This window comes from Macrobrachium rosenbergii, chromosome 22 (genome assembly GCF_040412425.1).
Source record: "Macrobrachium rosenbergii isolate ZJJX-2024 chromosome 22, ASM4041242v1, whole genome shotgun sequence".
NCBI lineage: Eukaryota > Metazoa > Arthropoda > Malacostraca > Decapoda > Palaemonidae > Macrobrachium > Macrobrachium rosenbergii.
In genome coordinates, this window is record NC_089762.1 from 42,537,545 (window position 1) to 42,553,682 (window position 16,138).

Below are 16,138 nucleotides of genomic sequence, written 5' to 3' on the forward strand. Positions count from 1 at the left end.
TATTTAAAAAGACTAAAAAAAATGGGAAGCGGTACAGATAGAAAACGGAAATTGCTTCTTGCTGTTGAATCGACCAATGATTCTGACAGTTTAGAACCAGTTACAACAGTCTTTGTCAAATTGTCAGTTCTTCTCTGGTTTCCTAAGTGCGAGGAATGTAAAACTGACTGCAGTTCTAAAAATAGTGTTTACTAGATTCATAGCGTCATTTCCCAGTCCAATTCTTTGAATTCGAAAAACGAGGTAAGTTTACTTTTTGAATTTTTGTTAGAATGTTAAAATAAAATCTCCCACTTCGCAAATACTTATCATACCATTCTCCCCACTAAAAATGATTTATATACCCCAAATCATTTTCACTTCAACGATAACCCATCATTCAACCAATCCAATCAAGCAATAACAACATGACACGTGGCGATCCGTGATTGGTTACGCGTATTAATGATGACGTCACGATTGCGGTTCGTCTGTCACGTGATCCTTGCACAAATTCATATCCAGCAACTTTTATATTAAAGTTATCTATTTATTCCAATGAATTTACTGATATCAGAAGGACTGAAAATCTCAAGTCTATCGAGAAATATTAAAGCTAAACCGTAGACCCGCCTCTTAAAAATGGGAAGGTTATTTATGGCCGTATTTATGGTAAAGACATTTTAAATAATGTGCATTAGGTGAATTTAAAATCAATTTATAACCGGGTTAATAATGAACTTTTCTATCGACAGGAAACTGTCATATATAAAAGAATGATTTGTCGAAAAAATACAACTGACAAAGAGAGAGAGAGAGAGAGAGAGAAAGGAAATATGTCAAGATATCGATGCATCAATAAAACGTGTGCTATAATACATCTAAAGTTCAAAACAGCATTTAAAAAAAATACCTCGAACATTTTTCGATTATTAAAAAAATCAAGGCACTATTTACAGTATACATACATATAAAATATCTTACACCAGAATCTTCCGTTAAGAAAAGTCTTTTCTTTGATCAAGCATTTATATAATTATCTCTTGATAATTTGAAATTTGAATCATAATATTTCTCCTTAATCAGATTTTCGATGCCAGTATGCAGAAAGGAATAAATAAGTCCATGATTCTCTCATGAGATCGATTTGGAAGGCTCAGAGAGAGAGAGAGAGAGAGAGAGAGAGAGAGAGAGAGAGAGAGAGAGAGAGAGAGAGAGAGAGAGCCAGCTCAAAAGATTTTCGGATTGAAAACATTAACACGCCAATGGCTGTTTAACGCTTGCACAGAGAAGGTTAAACCACTTTGGATTTCTCTCTCCGTCCGTTTTCTTCTGAATCCCTGCTGGAAGGGGGAACAAAGACAAATATATTATCTTCGTGGCCATTTAATATTTTCCCGAAAACCCCAGTGTTTGTGGACCCGCAAAGTGAATTATGTACTTGGCAGTAGTCGACGGTGGTGGGTAGCAACCAGGCTGGAGAAAGGCATATAATTTCGAGATTTACTGAGAACCGAAAAGTAAGTAAATCAAATATATAAATATATGCGTGTGTGTTATGTATGTCTGTATGTATGTATGTACGTATACACATTGTTTGGGTGTGTGTGCGTAAATGTGTGCGTAAGAGAGAGAGAGAGAAAGAGAGAGATAAATTACTGTTCAACTGCGTTTGACAATTCCAGTCTATTTTGTCTACAATATATAGCATACAATATCAATGGTCATTTATCACAGAAAAAGCAATTAATAATGCAAATAAAAACTCGATAAATGCCAAGAAAAATGGTAAATAATTTAATCACAGATCCCCCTTAAAACCAAGGCGTATAAATATGAATACCCTGTAGACAGGAGAACTACCTAACTGCATTTACTCGTATTCAGCCAAGGGTTGAAATGGCAGCGTAAAATACGAGCGTCATCTTCTTAAAGGATTTTTGGATGAACGGTTTTTATCTCTCTCTCTCTCTCTCTCTCTCTCTCTCTCTCTCTCACGCTCAGAGTCTTGACCTTAAACTTTAAGATATGTACTTGCTAGGGCATTTGGTAGCAAGGAACGTTAAAACATAACATAGGAAAGCGAGTAAGGTATAATATATATATATATATATATATATATATATATATATATATATATATATATATATATATATATATATTTATCAAAACTAGAAAATGTCGCTGAAGATATATTGTAATGAATTCCAGGTGAAAGAGAGAGAGAGATTTGATGAACAGTTAGGTAGGCTATATATCAATTCAAACGACTTAAATGTAAGAAAAAGGAGTAATTTTGGTACAGTGATAATTACAGTTAATATCAGGAATGTTAAGGAACTTGGTGATTATCAGAAAAGGTTGTTAAAAATCTTAGTATCTGTCCGATTGCAGTATATCCATTTACAATTAATTATTAGTAACGCCGATGCAGCTGGCATTTCTCCGCCATCTTTAGAAAAAATAATTTAAAATTTGTTATATACCACCTCGAACGTCATTGCACAGATTTAGACCAGCTAGACGTTATGGATATACTTATTTTGACTTAGATTTTCATTAGCGTAACTAATCGTGTCTCTGGAATTAAGTTTATGGTTGTAGCAGGCATTATTATAATCAACAACCATTATTATAAAACACTGCATGCATGGCCGTTAATGTACCAAAGATTTAAGCAAATTTTTATGTTATTTAAACCTTTCAATAATGTGTGATGTATATTGTCGGGAATTAACAAATCACAAACATTCTGTACTTTGCAACGTAATGAATTCGTTATTGTGAAAATTTGAAATTATTCAGTTAAACAGTCATATCAGGTAAATAGTCTCTGCTGAAAATAACTGACATATCCAAGCAATTAAATCAAGGAACTCTTGTCAAAATATAAAAAAGGAAAAGGAAAATAGAACGAGGAGCCGTTACAGGACAGCCATACTATGATTACTACTACTATAGCCACTGCTGACATGTCAAGTCGATCGTCGCCTCTGGCCAAACATCTACCCCGGAATCCAATTGAATATAATTGATTACTTCTCTGAGAGACTGGAAACATTTAATTTGCAGTGAAAATGGTAAGAAAACGATGAATTTTATGAATAAAAGACTTTTAATATAACTAACGTATCACAGTCAACCGGTACGATAGTTTAATGTGAGGTAACCTAGCCTAGGTTAGTAGATCGTTGGTTAAGGCAGGGAACTCTGCCAGTGGTGAAGGTTACCAAAATAATAATAATTTTGTGGTATTGTAATATTGTGGCATTAATTTGTTGCCTAAAACGGTTATAATCTTGACAGAAATTATTGCTCTAAAGAGACTGGCTAAGCCTAGTCACCCAATCACTTGGTGAATAATGTTTTGTTTTCTTAATAACCTATAAGCAGCTATTTAACAATTATATTTGAGATTATGACAAACCGTGTGAAGTTGCTTTTTCTTTCTGGTTATGGCAAGTCTTCAGGGCAGGGGACCATGGTAAGCTCAAGGTCCATAATAAAACTCCTGAACTCTTAGCCTACCATCCAGTTCGAAGGCCGTGAGTCGTGGAAATGAGGCCTTGTTAAAATCTCTGGCTTAAACAGGAAATATGAAAACATTCTCTAACTTAAAATTTGTTTCTTGGAGTTCCAGAACGCTTTTTTGGAATCTTGTTTGTAGCTTCAGCTGGTCCTTGCCGTGCTGAGAGAGCGTCCCATATAAAGAGTTGGGTTTGTGTATCTGGGAAAATGTATCTTTAAAATCTGCCATTTTCACATAAAGTAATGAATGATGTCAGTGTTAACATTTTTGTAAGTCATTCAGCAGTTATTAGGAACACTATCGGTTAAGTAAGCACTATTGATACTTAATGTGAATTGTTTCATCCAGACTTATTATGATAATTTGCTTTACAGGATCTCACTGCATTCTCTCAAGAAAGCTTTGACCCAAAGGACTGGATCAATAATGTTTTCCGCAGCCAGGAAGCTCAGCAGAATAGAGATGTGAGTGACAACTACTTTACCAAACATTTGTCAGCCTATACTTCAGTGTAGGCTTTGCCGACCAGTTTAGGCATTGTCCATCAGAAATGTATTCTTGTACAAATTAAGACTTGTTTCCCTTATACTTCAAGTTGTTTTAATTTGAGGTTTGCTGTGATGTGCCAATGATATATAGTATTAAGAAAATTACTTTTATTGTTTGACTAGAATGGTGTCATCAGTTTTACTTTCCTATTTTTGAAATTTCAGCAATATGCTTCTTCTCTCGTGATGAGGCTCCAGCTTGCCATTCAAGAAGTAAATAATGCCTTAGAAGAGACAAGTCAACAGGTATTTATGATAGTTTATTCTTTTTAATGTTAGTAGGACTTTTCTAGCACTGTTTCTTATTTGTATATTTATACTCCAGGAAGAAGTTCCAAAATATAATTTTTAAGAACAAAATAAATTTGTTCAGTACAAACTCATTACTTCAAGATGGCCTGTTTTGTTCAAATCCCAAGACAGTAATTGACTATAGAGAAAAGAAAAGATCATATGGCATAAGTAGGTTGGCATATATGGTAGGTATCCCTCAGGCCTCTGAGTAATCGAATAACTTTTTGTGTAGTCTGATCAAGTGGGGACATAAAATAGGGTCAGGAGGTTGGCCATCTTGGTTAAAGTACCTGCAATAGGTTAGTATTGGAAAAAATAACTTAACCCCTTCGCCACCGCGACGTACACATGTACGTCTTTTACGGTACAGTAATAAAGATCATGACGTACGCCTATACGTCTTTCATCCCTCCTCGAAAAGCAGAGCTGTTTTCTTCAGCTTGGATGGGTTTCAGGCGTAGTATTGTGTATACGAGAGAGGTGCAGAAGCTCCACCCACTATTCATTCTAGCCAATGAGTGTCCGATGGTCGTCGTGACGTCATATTCATATGGGATATTATAAGGGGTATCGTCCAGCAGCACATGTCAGTGCGCCTCAAGCTGTTATGTATGAAACATTGTCACGATCTTGTGAAAACCATTTGGATTCGGCCTAAACTCTTTCTCCTTTTGATTGTAGTTATTTTACAGGTTTTTTTATTTTTCAGTATCATGATGTCAGATGATAGTATTTCAGATCCTGGGTAGGAATACCTGCCAGATCTGTCAGATGATTATAGTGATAGTTGTTATAGTTGCATAGAGGATGACAGCGACACCGAGATTTTAGAAGACATTGAACCCATTGTCGATGAAGGTTGGCAGTTCATAACAGATCCATTTTGTGACAAGCACCCAGACCCACCCCCCGATTTCACGGATGACAATGGGATCTCGTTTGCACACCCGACTTCACCTGCCCACGAGATGCATTTTGTTTCTTTTTTTGTGATGATGATATTGGCAGACTGTGTGAATGGATGAATGCCCGGGCAGAGGAGTATTTTCGGTCAACAGGAAAGTGTACTATGTTTTTTGAAAACTTCTTTCATTTTTTTTTACACTAACGTGTAATTTTTATTATCATCATTTTTTCTACTACAAGTTGTAGTAGTAGTGGTATTACTGTTGAATTTTTTATTATTATTATTATTATTATTATTATTATGATTATGTTATTATTATTATTACCAATGCCATAAACATTCATTGATGTATACTAACTGTTTCCGTAAGAAAACTAGTATATACTGCTATTACTACTAGTACTATTTTACTAATACTTTACTACTTTTTCTGCTACTTTATCTCTACTACTTTACTACTATTTCTATTTCTGCAATTACTTTTTCCACTAAATATTCCTCTTTTTTCGATATATATATATATATATATATATATATATATATATATATATATATATATATATATATATATATATATATATATATATATATATATATATATATATATGTGTGTGTGTGTGTGTGTGTGTATAGCCAATGTGGTGAAAAATATTCATTGGTATGTACACAATGTTTTCACATAAAAATATAAATGAAAAATATGAATAACAGAAAGTTTAGTGGGAGCAAATGATGACTGATATACTCGCGGTCTCATGCGGTATGCAAGCGTTATCGGCAGTGCAACAGGCCAGTGGCGAAGGGGTTAAGAAGGGGAAAAGCTTATAAATGCTGCAGGCGAGTATTACCATTAGAATGTTATTAATTTTTACCAAGTTTTTATTGTGCCCTTTTAATTTATTTATTTATTCATGAGAGATTATTAACATTAATGTCTTTCATAATTTTGTGTGTGTTGCACTTTGCTTATTTGGTTGTTGTAAAGATAAAAGCATCATGAATTAGATAAATGAAAAAATATTCTTCTGTAGTTATTATCAGAAGTAAATGTTCTAAATTTTGCTTTGCAAACTGAATTTGTATGGAATGGCTGTTTTGTTTTTATTGATTTTAAATATAGTCTTTTCATTTCCTAATTATTATACCTCTTTAGATATGTATAGCACTCATGAATGAATATTGGCAGGTTGTTGGAAGCTTGCCACGTGTGCTCAGGGATATTGAGTCACTGGGACATGAAGTTGCTGTTCTCAAAAACCAGATGAACAGTGTGCGTCAGGATATAGAGAAGGTAAGTTGTAACTATATTTCTTCTTAGTAAGATTATTACTTTTAACTTTTATAAAACCAAGTAATTTTTGCCATGTGGATCTTTGCATCCCTCATGTATAAGTTTAGGATAGGACACTTGGCCCATGTGAGCACTACCTATCAAGTGAGGGTCCGGCTCAGCAGTATCCATGAAACTGTGGTAGTATTTGCCAAGGGCATCAATACACTTGCATTTAGGCATTTATCAAAACGAAAATAAACTTTTGTGCTGATGTACAAAAGGGCCTTGTAAAGCAAATGATTTGGGATAATACAAATGAAAATTCCTCTAAATGGTTTTGGTAGCATAGGTATATTTGTTTGAACAAATACTACATAGTCTTTGTTAGTCTTTGTATATTGATCAACACAATTTTTGACAGGTGGAACAAAATACAGCAGCCAGTATGCAAACGTTGGTTAAGCTTGACACTGTTAAAGGGCGTATTGTGGCTTCATCACAGGCTCTAAGAGAAGCTGATAATTGGAGCACTCTTACTACTGATATTGAAGAGGTAAGTTCCTGAATAATGATTGAATACTGTTTTCCAATTTTTATGAAAGACCTTTGTGCTTTTTTTACTTCATAGATTTTTATAAATAATTTTCTTATTCATATGTTTCATTTTGTAATGAAACAGGTAATGGACAGTGGGGATATAGATGCCATTGCTGGGAAACTGGTGGCTCTTCAGAATTGCCTCGGGATATTAACTCATGCTCCAGATTATGAAGAACGTGTGGCCCACTTGGAAAGCTTGAAAGTTCGACTAGAAGCTCAGGCTAGTCCACATATTGTTGCAGCATTTCAACAACATAATCTAGGTAACTTACTGTGTCAGTTCATAGCTTAGATCCTTTGGTGTGATGGGCAACTGAAAATTTTGGATGATTAATGATAGCCAAGTTGCCAATTGGAAGGACTAAGATGTACCATAATTGTTTCACTTTTTCTTTTTGATCATTGTAAGTTCATGATAATTATACATTAGCATTTAATGAAAAGAAAATAGGCCTTGTACTCTTCTCTCTGTATATTTTGCATATTCTTTGTCATTGCATTTTCAGATGAGTCTATGAAATATGCCAGGATGCTCAAGTCACTGGGTCGAGTTAGTGAACTGGAAAGCTATTATCACAAATGTGAAATTGGACAGTTAGGCATCATATGGCGTGGAGGCTTTGAAGGTTCCCAGTTAAGTGGGCCTCCAGCTTGGCTGGAGTCATTCTATGATAAGCTTGGAGCTCTTATATCACAACAGGTATGTGTGACATAACTCTGTAAGGATTTGTTTAATGGCATCATGTCAGGGAGTTGTCCAAGAGGTGTGCATGTCCTGCTTTACAAACATAAGCAAATCGACCGTTGAATAAGTAAAAAACCAAAGGGTGTAATAGCTGGTATATCAAATGTAAGTGTTGTTAGTCCTAGTACAGTACATCAAACCAGAATTTTTCATTCATTATGAATTTTAGAATCATTGTGTAAAAAAGAAAGTTACACTATGTGGGTCCTCATCAGTACTAGAAATATCAAGAACTCTAGGAGATATAGAATGGACATCAAATAGCATAACTTTTTTACATAAAGGTAAAAGACCATGATGTGGTTATTGGGTAAACATTTTGATTCCTAAAATGTACTGTTGTCAGATTTTTTCTGATATGTGTAAGTTTATAATTACTGATTTTTTAATATGTTAGTAGAGTCATTTGTGAAATAGAATTTGGCCATTATATTTTGTACAATTAAACTCAGATTGTATATGGCTTTGTTTACTGGTATGATAGATTGGCATTGATAGATCACACTAATTTCATTATAAAATCTTTATTAAAGTGCAGGGAAAGGTATTCAGTGGTAAGGTAAGGTAATCATATTGTGTACAATTCTAATATATTTAGTCTTATATTCAGCAGTATCAAGTCTTACTGACATTGGACACATATATTTGCAGAGTATATTAATTCATGCTACTAGTGTGTCAACTATATATTATATATATTTTAATAATGGGTCAAAATTTAGGGCCAAATTTGAAATGTGAATACTAAAAAGGCCCTTTTGACATTTCTTGTATATAATCAGAATTTCTGCTTAGGTTTTTATTCCATGGTGTGTTCTGTTTATGAGTAACATAAAGTGTAATAATCAGATGGACTTGGTACTCCTTGTTTTGGAGGTCAACTTAATTGACAAATGTAGGCTTAAATAGGAATTACACCCAAGAATTTTAAGGGTCAACTTATGTGCCTCTGTATGCAGTAAAGATAATTGTCACTTTATTATGTTTGGGAGTGTTCTGTGATGTATTTGTTTTGGAATGAGTAAATTGTAGGTTTATACATTTGTATCTTTGAACCTTCGAACTTTGTCTTATTTAGTGCATTCATGTATGGTTGTTCCTTTTTTCCAGCTGAGGTGGTGTGGTCAAGTCTTTGAAGGATCAGATCCAAACTTCCTTCTAAGTCAGTTAGCAGCATCAACTTTAAGTACACTGGATCCTCCAATCATGCAAGTCATTGCTGCCTCTGCAAAACAGCAAGAAGAACCGCTGGCTTTTCTCATAAAAGTGAAAGTAGCTGGTGATAATTTTCTCCGAGACTTTGAATCCACTGTTGGTACAGCAAAGGCAGGTAGGTTGTATTGCTTTTCAGTTACAGGTGGATTCAGAACATGGTAATCAAAAGTTATTGTGATATTGTAGAAAAATGTAATGTTTTTGTTTGTTTTTTCATAAATTTTAGTTGTATGAATAAGACACGCTGCATGTTAGTATTTTTCTGATTGACATTTCAATATTTCAGGTCAAGTTGAATTTAGTCAGTCGCAACGAATAGTTACTCAAGCTGTGTACTCCCCTCTTCAAGAACAAGTTGCTAAGTATCAAGAATATGAAGAAGCTCTCCTACTTTCTCATCTCATATCAGCTGGTAATATAGTTATTGTTTTGAAATTGTAGTTGGCAAGTTTCATTCATAGAATAGCTAATTTATATTTATATTTGTTCCAACAAGAACATAAACCTTTATTATATAGGAGTGTTTATGGCGCAAGCTTGTTCTGTTGTCGAAGTTTGTTAACAAGTTCATTACAGGTGGAAGAATTGAGAGAGCACTTACCCACTCACCTGTCCTCATACCCTCTCTTCCTGTTTGGCTAACTTCCCATCAACATATCTGCTGCTATTCTATGGTTTCATAATCTGTCTTCTGGATATTGAGGACTCCACCGTTGTCCAGTTTTTCATTTTTTCACCCTGTTTGGCATTGAGTATTTGTGTATCTGTTCTAGGATGTCAGGTAAGATGGTCATGATTGTAGATTTGTCTGTGAGTGTAGCTTCTCACATCTTTTGTTCTTGTTGGCACCTTGCTTGAATGGACCGAGACATCTCCTGCTGAGACTGCTCCTTGCCATTCCTTTCTTGTTGAAGACCCATTGCTCACCTTTCTCTGCTGTCATCTTGCAGTGGACTTGCCAGTCTGCCGTTGGTGTCCTTTGCATGTTCAGTGGCCAGCTCCTAGGCCTCCATCACTGGCATCTTTGGCGCTGGATCAAACTTTCAATTTCCTCTCTTGGAGTAGCTGAAGTCTCTGGCCATCGTTAGGGTTTTAAATTGCAAACTAGTTAACGTCCTGTAGCTATTTAGGATTAAGCACTAATCCTAAATAACCAGCACCAAAATTATCAGGAAAAACATTTGGACAAGTGCTGAAAGATACAAGTAAACGTTTTTCTTGAAGGAATAAAGGTACACACCATTACTCACAATAAACAACTGCCTACTGTGAAGACAGAGACCCAGAAGATATTGGCAGGCAACAGGTATACCTGCTTAAGTTAAAAATCACACCTAATTGCTTTTGAAAAATGAAAAAGGGAATGAAAAGACTAAAAGAATGAAGCAGATCCAAAAAGTAAGGAAGGTGATTTATGAGTACCTGTGGCTTCAGGTGGTACTTATGCTGTGCTATTACCGATTTTCTTGCATCTGTGAGACAAAATTTTGCAGTATTTGAGAATATTTCAAGACCACAAATGTGAGCATATATAGCATGAGTGATGGGTTTGTGATGAAATCTTTTTAGATTTTTGGAAATATATTGTTTGTATATTAAACTTTACATAGACACTGTAAACGTATTACTGGCAGAATGTGGTTTATTGTTTTTAACATAGTCTAAAAATTTCAGAGATTGTGAAGCATGATTTAGCTGAAACTCTTCATGGGCTGAGAGAGTACTGTAGCAAACTAAGTAACCAGGCTGATGCTGCAGCAGGAAGATGCTTACAGGTTTGATGTTTCTCATTTAATCTGCTTTTTCCTCATGACTTCAGTTTTGAATTTTTTAGGGTCATGGCAAACAGGATAAACTTTTTGAAAAATTTGATAAATAAAGAAAAAGGATTCACTACAAAGTAGAAATTATATAGCAGTAAGGTAACCTGAGAATGCAACAAAGAAAAAGGTGCCAGAGGAAAAGGATGAAAAAAGTTGTTTGATAAATTGTCAGTTTTTTATAATGAGGCAACCACTAGAAAGCATTATCATTTAAACTGTCGGTGTCAGTAGCCTATCTTATAGGAATTTGAATGTCAACATATTGTATTGACTTTTTTAACTTCATCGACGGGTAATAAATGTATTAGTAAACCAGTAGCTGTTTCTACAAAATATGGAAACTATTTTGAATATGTAGGTCTATTTTGTTGCTCGCTAAATACATGCTAGTAGCATTTTTCACTGAATTTTTTATTGTGTGTGATCATCCATAGCACTTTTTCTATTGTGATAACCGTTGATGATAGAATGTGGTTCCTTATTAGAAACATTTACAAGTAATTAAACTTGTGTCAAGGAATATGTCATGGTAAGATTAAAATTACTTACCGTTCAGGTCTTATGTTCTCAGACTTATTGAAAAAGTATTTAATTCTATAGAGAAAGCCTTGTGTTTGGTCATAAAAGCGAAACCTCTTTATTTTGCTGTTTCAGTTAACAAATGGTTGGAGTTTCCCTGATCTTACTGGAGCGTTAGTGGTCTACTTGGAACAGTTCACGAGCAGATTAGCCCAGACAGCCAGACATGTTGAAAAACAGAAAGCATCAATTACTGATGACTGGACAGTATTCACAACATGTCTGAACCTTATACAAGCTGCAGGTAAAAGAAGTTAAGAATGTGTGTAAAGTATAGTTTATAGGACAGAGCCCTTATTTATAGTTACAGTATTCTACAAAAAATGAATATTTTTATATGAAAACACATCTTGTATGTTACCACATATGGCAGTTATTTTACTGTTGTGAGTTTACAGTCACCATAAAACAAATTGTTTTTAAATTTTTTGATTCAAGTTGCATTCTTAATGATGAAATATGACATGAACACATAATGTGTTTTTACAGTTGTTTGTTTTTACAGCTTACAGATCTTTTAAACATTAAAATATATACTTATTTGAAGAGACTATGATATGGACTATGTACATAATGAATGGATGGGCTATCACCATTGACTGTGAAAATTGATTTCATAACACTTCCTAAATATAGGATGTGTAGGATTTCTTAAAATTTTATGAATACTGAGAATCTTTTGAATGGTCATTTCTAGCTAAGCAATTGTTGGCTTTGAAAATGTTTGTGTTATAAATAACATTTCTTGATTATTTTCTCATCTAAAGACTGTCTTTATTTCTCAGGTGAATTAGTGATGGCAGTAGACAGCATAGAGCATTCATTAGCAACTATATTTACAAATGCAGCTGCGAAATTTGTCTGGGAAGCGGCAACACCATTTTCAGTGACACCCGACTTGCTTCTTTCAAAAGAGAAAGTCCAAGTTTTGAAAAAACTTGTGACAAAGGTTGTAGGTATGTGATGGCCAATTGCCAGATTTGTTATGAATTGTCTTATTCAGAGTCCCTTTTTTATAGGTATGGGCTCAGTCCAGTTTTGTAGGATGAATCAGATCTCTGTGGAATTTCATACTGACATAAGCCTTTTCTAGTGTTTGTGAGGCTCATGCAATTGGGAGAAAGTACTTTTTCTAGAATTTAGGTGATGGTTTAGTTATAATGCTTTGTTGTAGTAATACATCATTTGTTTATAGATTAGAATTGTGAATCATAATTTGTTTCACCTCAAACCCATTACTATTACATAGCCAGTTTGCACATTTTGGGTGTATCCCTAACACTCCATTGCAAATGGAATAAAAGAAGACTTACTACTACCTGTGTTGAACTGTAGGAGTTTGCTTCAATCACCTGATCCTCTTTTTCTTTTACAAGTGGATTGATGTGTTCGGGATTTGTACGTGGTGCATGAATAGGCTGTGTTGAAGTTAGAGAGTTTGTATTGAAAAAGTGTTGTTGCAAAATATATTACAGTAATAATATTTTTAAATATTTTTAAATTTATCAGTGATTCTATCGTTTGTAAGTCCCCATTCACAGTTATTGTGCTACATACAGTTTAGCAGTATGGAACCCATCGTTGTCAAAAGTGCAATTGTTCTGTATAACTCATCTCTTTGTAAACCTTTTTCTTTGTTAGTCATTGTTTGTCCAGTTTTAATAGTGTTTATGTAAGAATTTATAATTGCTCTTTATATTCTGAAATAGTGTTATCTGTAATAACTGACATTTCTTGAGTATGACCTAGGTCTAGAGATTTTGTGGCGTTCTTTGTTATGTCCCTGTATTAGCACTCATCTTTATACAGGACAGGAATAATGTGTCAACTCTAATTACAAATTAAATTATTTCACCATGTGTTTATCATCAGATGAAGATGGACGCCTTCTTGAGAGCAGTTTAACTCAAGCACAAGAGCAGTGTCAGTGTAGTGTAGAAGCAGCACTTCATACAATCATGAATCCTGTGTCGACCCAGTTAGCCGCTGTTCCAGACCTCCCTGCCTGGAATTCACGTCAGGGAACAACTGCTCATCTGTCATTCTCGTTTTCTCCTCAAGAGTATATCACTCAGGTAAAATTTATATGATGTGTTTAGCTGTTTTTATTGTGCATATAGCAGAAAGGATCAGGTAAATGATTTTCAAGATTTTTTTCCTTCACTGTCGGTTGCACTGTCTGTGATCTCTTTGAGAGACTAAAATAGTCAGGAAATAGTATTGTATTTGATTTCTGTTTAGGAATTTGATATATATATTTGTTGTATCTCCAGTTAGCATTAAACAATCTGCTTCTGTTATATTTTTTTATAAATCTCATGTTGTCATACAACCTAGTAACATTTCTCAGACCACCTCTTCCCACATTTACTGCTATACTTTGGAATTCTCATACTGCTTTTGTTTATCCTGACTTTTATTTTACTTCAATTTTTCTTTGGAAGTTTTCGACCTTTGTGCTGGTGTATTGTTGTAGACTGACAAAAATACATATCTGGTACAGTACTGTATTATTTCCAAATTGTAATCTTAGATATATGTTATCATTTGTTGTGGTAAGTACCCTATAGATATATGATGTGAATAAAATTACTTTCCCTATTGAAATATCCATGGATACCAGTTGGTTTTTCTCAGGAATTATCCTTTTGACCTAATTTTAATTAAAAATTTTTTTATCATCCAGATTGGGCAGTATTTGATGACACTTCCTCAGCACTTGGAGCCTCTTTTAGTTAATCACAGTCCAGCTCTGAACCGAGCTTTACAGGAAGCCAATACATCCTCTGCTTCAAGGTAAGTTAACCTCCTCCTTGATAGCATTAATAATTTATGCTGAAAGAATATTTTGTAATTCAAGTTCAAGTTCTGTAACTTAAATCGTGTAACTCATTATGTAGTTTAATTATATTTAAATTATATTTAGTATTAATGTCAATAATTTATATTTTATTGAGCCTTTTTTGTAAATTTACCAATGTATGTTTTGCCTTCTAGTCCTGGGGGTCGTGTAGTTAGTGAGAGTGAAGTCAGTGCAGCAGATTTCCTCATAAATAGCGTAGGGCAGAACACCTGTAAGCTTTACACTGATGCCATCTTGAAGATCCCAGAAATATCTTCCTCAATGATCACACAGTTGACGACTGATATTGGTGAGTGTGTGGTCTATGACTGTGTAAGATATTTTAATCAATGTTATCGATAAATGTTTTTCTGTCAGGATTATATGATGTGAATGATTCAAATCTAGGATCCTTAATATTTAATTTGTCTTCCCCAGACTACATTTGCAATATCTTGGAAGACTTGGGTGTAACCACATGCGATCCCCTTGACAAACTTAATGCTCTCCTCAAGGCTCCAGTGGACCAGTATTGGAAAATTGCGCCAGGAAATAACCCGAGATTGATTGCAGCTGTAAGACAAATGAGGAACATTCCTGTACAGTCGTAGTCTGGATAAAGGAATCACTCTAGATAATGTATTTTGTATAAAACATAAAAAAATGAGTGTATTTGAGTGTATTTATGCAAGTAATTAAATGGATTTAATAATTTTGATTTTTGGAATTTTATTCACTGCTGATTGAATTTAGTCAATGACTTTCCCAGTAGGGGGCTAGTGCACATCATGCAGTATACTGTAGGTATTCCAAAAGGTTCTTTGCAGCATCCCTTCGGCCGCTAGCCGCAATCCCTTTTATTCCTTTTACTGTACTTCCGTTCATATTTCTTCCATATTACTTTTCACCCTCCTAACAATTGTCTCATAGCGCAAGTGTGAAATTTTTCTGTTACTCCTTTAAAACATTTTTGCTCGGTTGCCCTTTCAATGCTGAATGACCTCATAGGTCCCAGGGCTTAAATTTCTTATTTCATTCTGTACCATAGAGCAGCAAAATGAGAATTCACTATTTTTACACCTTGTTTAAATTATTATTATATAATACAGTATTAATACAATGTACAGTATACCAATAAGATTTTATATTTATGGATAATTTCTGTTATTAATAAACACATTCACAAAAACCTTGTGATTTTATATTCGACTCCATGCTTTTTTTTTTTATTAACAATCATTCAGACTTAGCCTGAAGCTGTACTAATAATCCTTTAGATTCCTAGATGTTTCACATGGAATAATGCAGATGAAGATAAAGGTTTTTTCCAATATGCCTCGCCACATTGCTTTTTGCCTTTTAATTTTCATACATTTCCTTGGGCTTCTTCCCACCTGGTGGGCTAATGTGCTCTGTTTTATAGTTCTCGTTTAAGATTAAATCTCTCTGTTGAGCAATACGAGATGGTGACCAAAAATAGCAATTCCAATGAAAGATAAGGTAGAACTGCATTTTCTAGAATGTGTGAGAAATGAAGACCTTTCCACAATAGGATGAATTCTTGAGAAACGTCATTTTTCAATGATTATCTCAGTGTTTCAGTAAAAGCATAACCATCGTCTAAGAAGTATCTTGTTTTACTGCTACCTGTACAGCATTATGCTTACCACCAGTGCTAATGATATAAATAATATGAGGAGGATAAGTGTTAATAATGTTGGCATTGCTGCTACTATTGATATTACTGAATAAGGCTCTGATTTGCTTGCCTTTGTATGCACCTTCATAAAGATACACCCGTCCT

General features: G+C 34.4%; 1 protein-coding gene across 1 annotated transcript; it reads left to right on the forward strand.

The window, feature by feature from the left end:
- Window positions 1-2,916: 2,916 nt before the first annotated feature.
- Cog7 (conserved oligomeric Golgi complex subunit 7) lies at window positions 2,917-15,523 on the forward strand. Its single transcript, XM_067124835.1, has 16 exons — window positions 2,917-3,059; window positions 3,883-3,972; window positions 4,222-4,302; window positions 6,444-6,548; window positions 6,952-7,083; window positions 7,210-7,393; window positions 7,637-7,830; window positions 8,986-9,205; window positions 9,377-9,502; window positions 10,765-10,865; window positions 11,568-11,736; window positions 12,278-12,448; window positions 13,365-13,567; window positions 14,179-14,288; window positions 14,490-14,644; window positions 14,773-15,523. Exons 1-16 carry the CDS (start codon window positions 3,057-3,059, stop codon window positions 14,943-14,945), a joined length of 2,217 nt encoding a protein of 738 aa, XP_066980936.1. The 5' UTR covers window positions 2,917-3,056; the 3' UTR covers window positions 14,946-15,523.
- Window positions 15,524-16,138: the final 615 nt, after the last annotated feature.

What these genes read in the sequence shown, in the direction of transcription:
- Cog7 (XM_067124835.1), top strand. An exon ending in TTACTACTGATATTGAAGAG is followed by an intron (nt 7,084 to 7,209) that starts GTAAGTTCCTGA and finishes GTAATGAAACAG; the next exon opens with GTAATGGACAGTGGGGATAT. An exon ending in ATTTCAACAACATAATCTAG is followed by an intron (nt 7,394 to 7,636) that starts GTAACTTACTGT and finishes TTGCATTTTCAG; the next exon opens with ATGAGTCTATGAAATATGCC.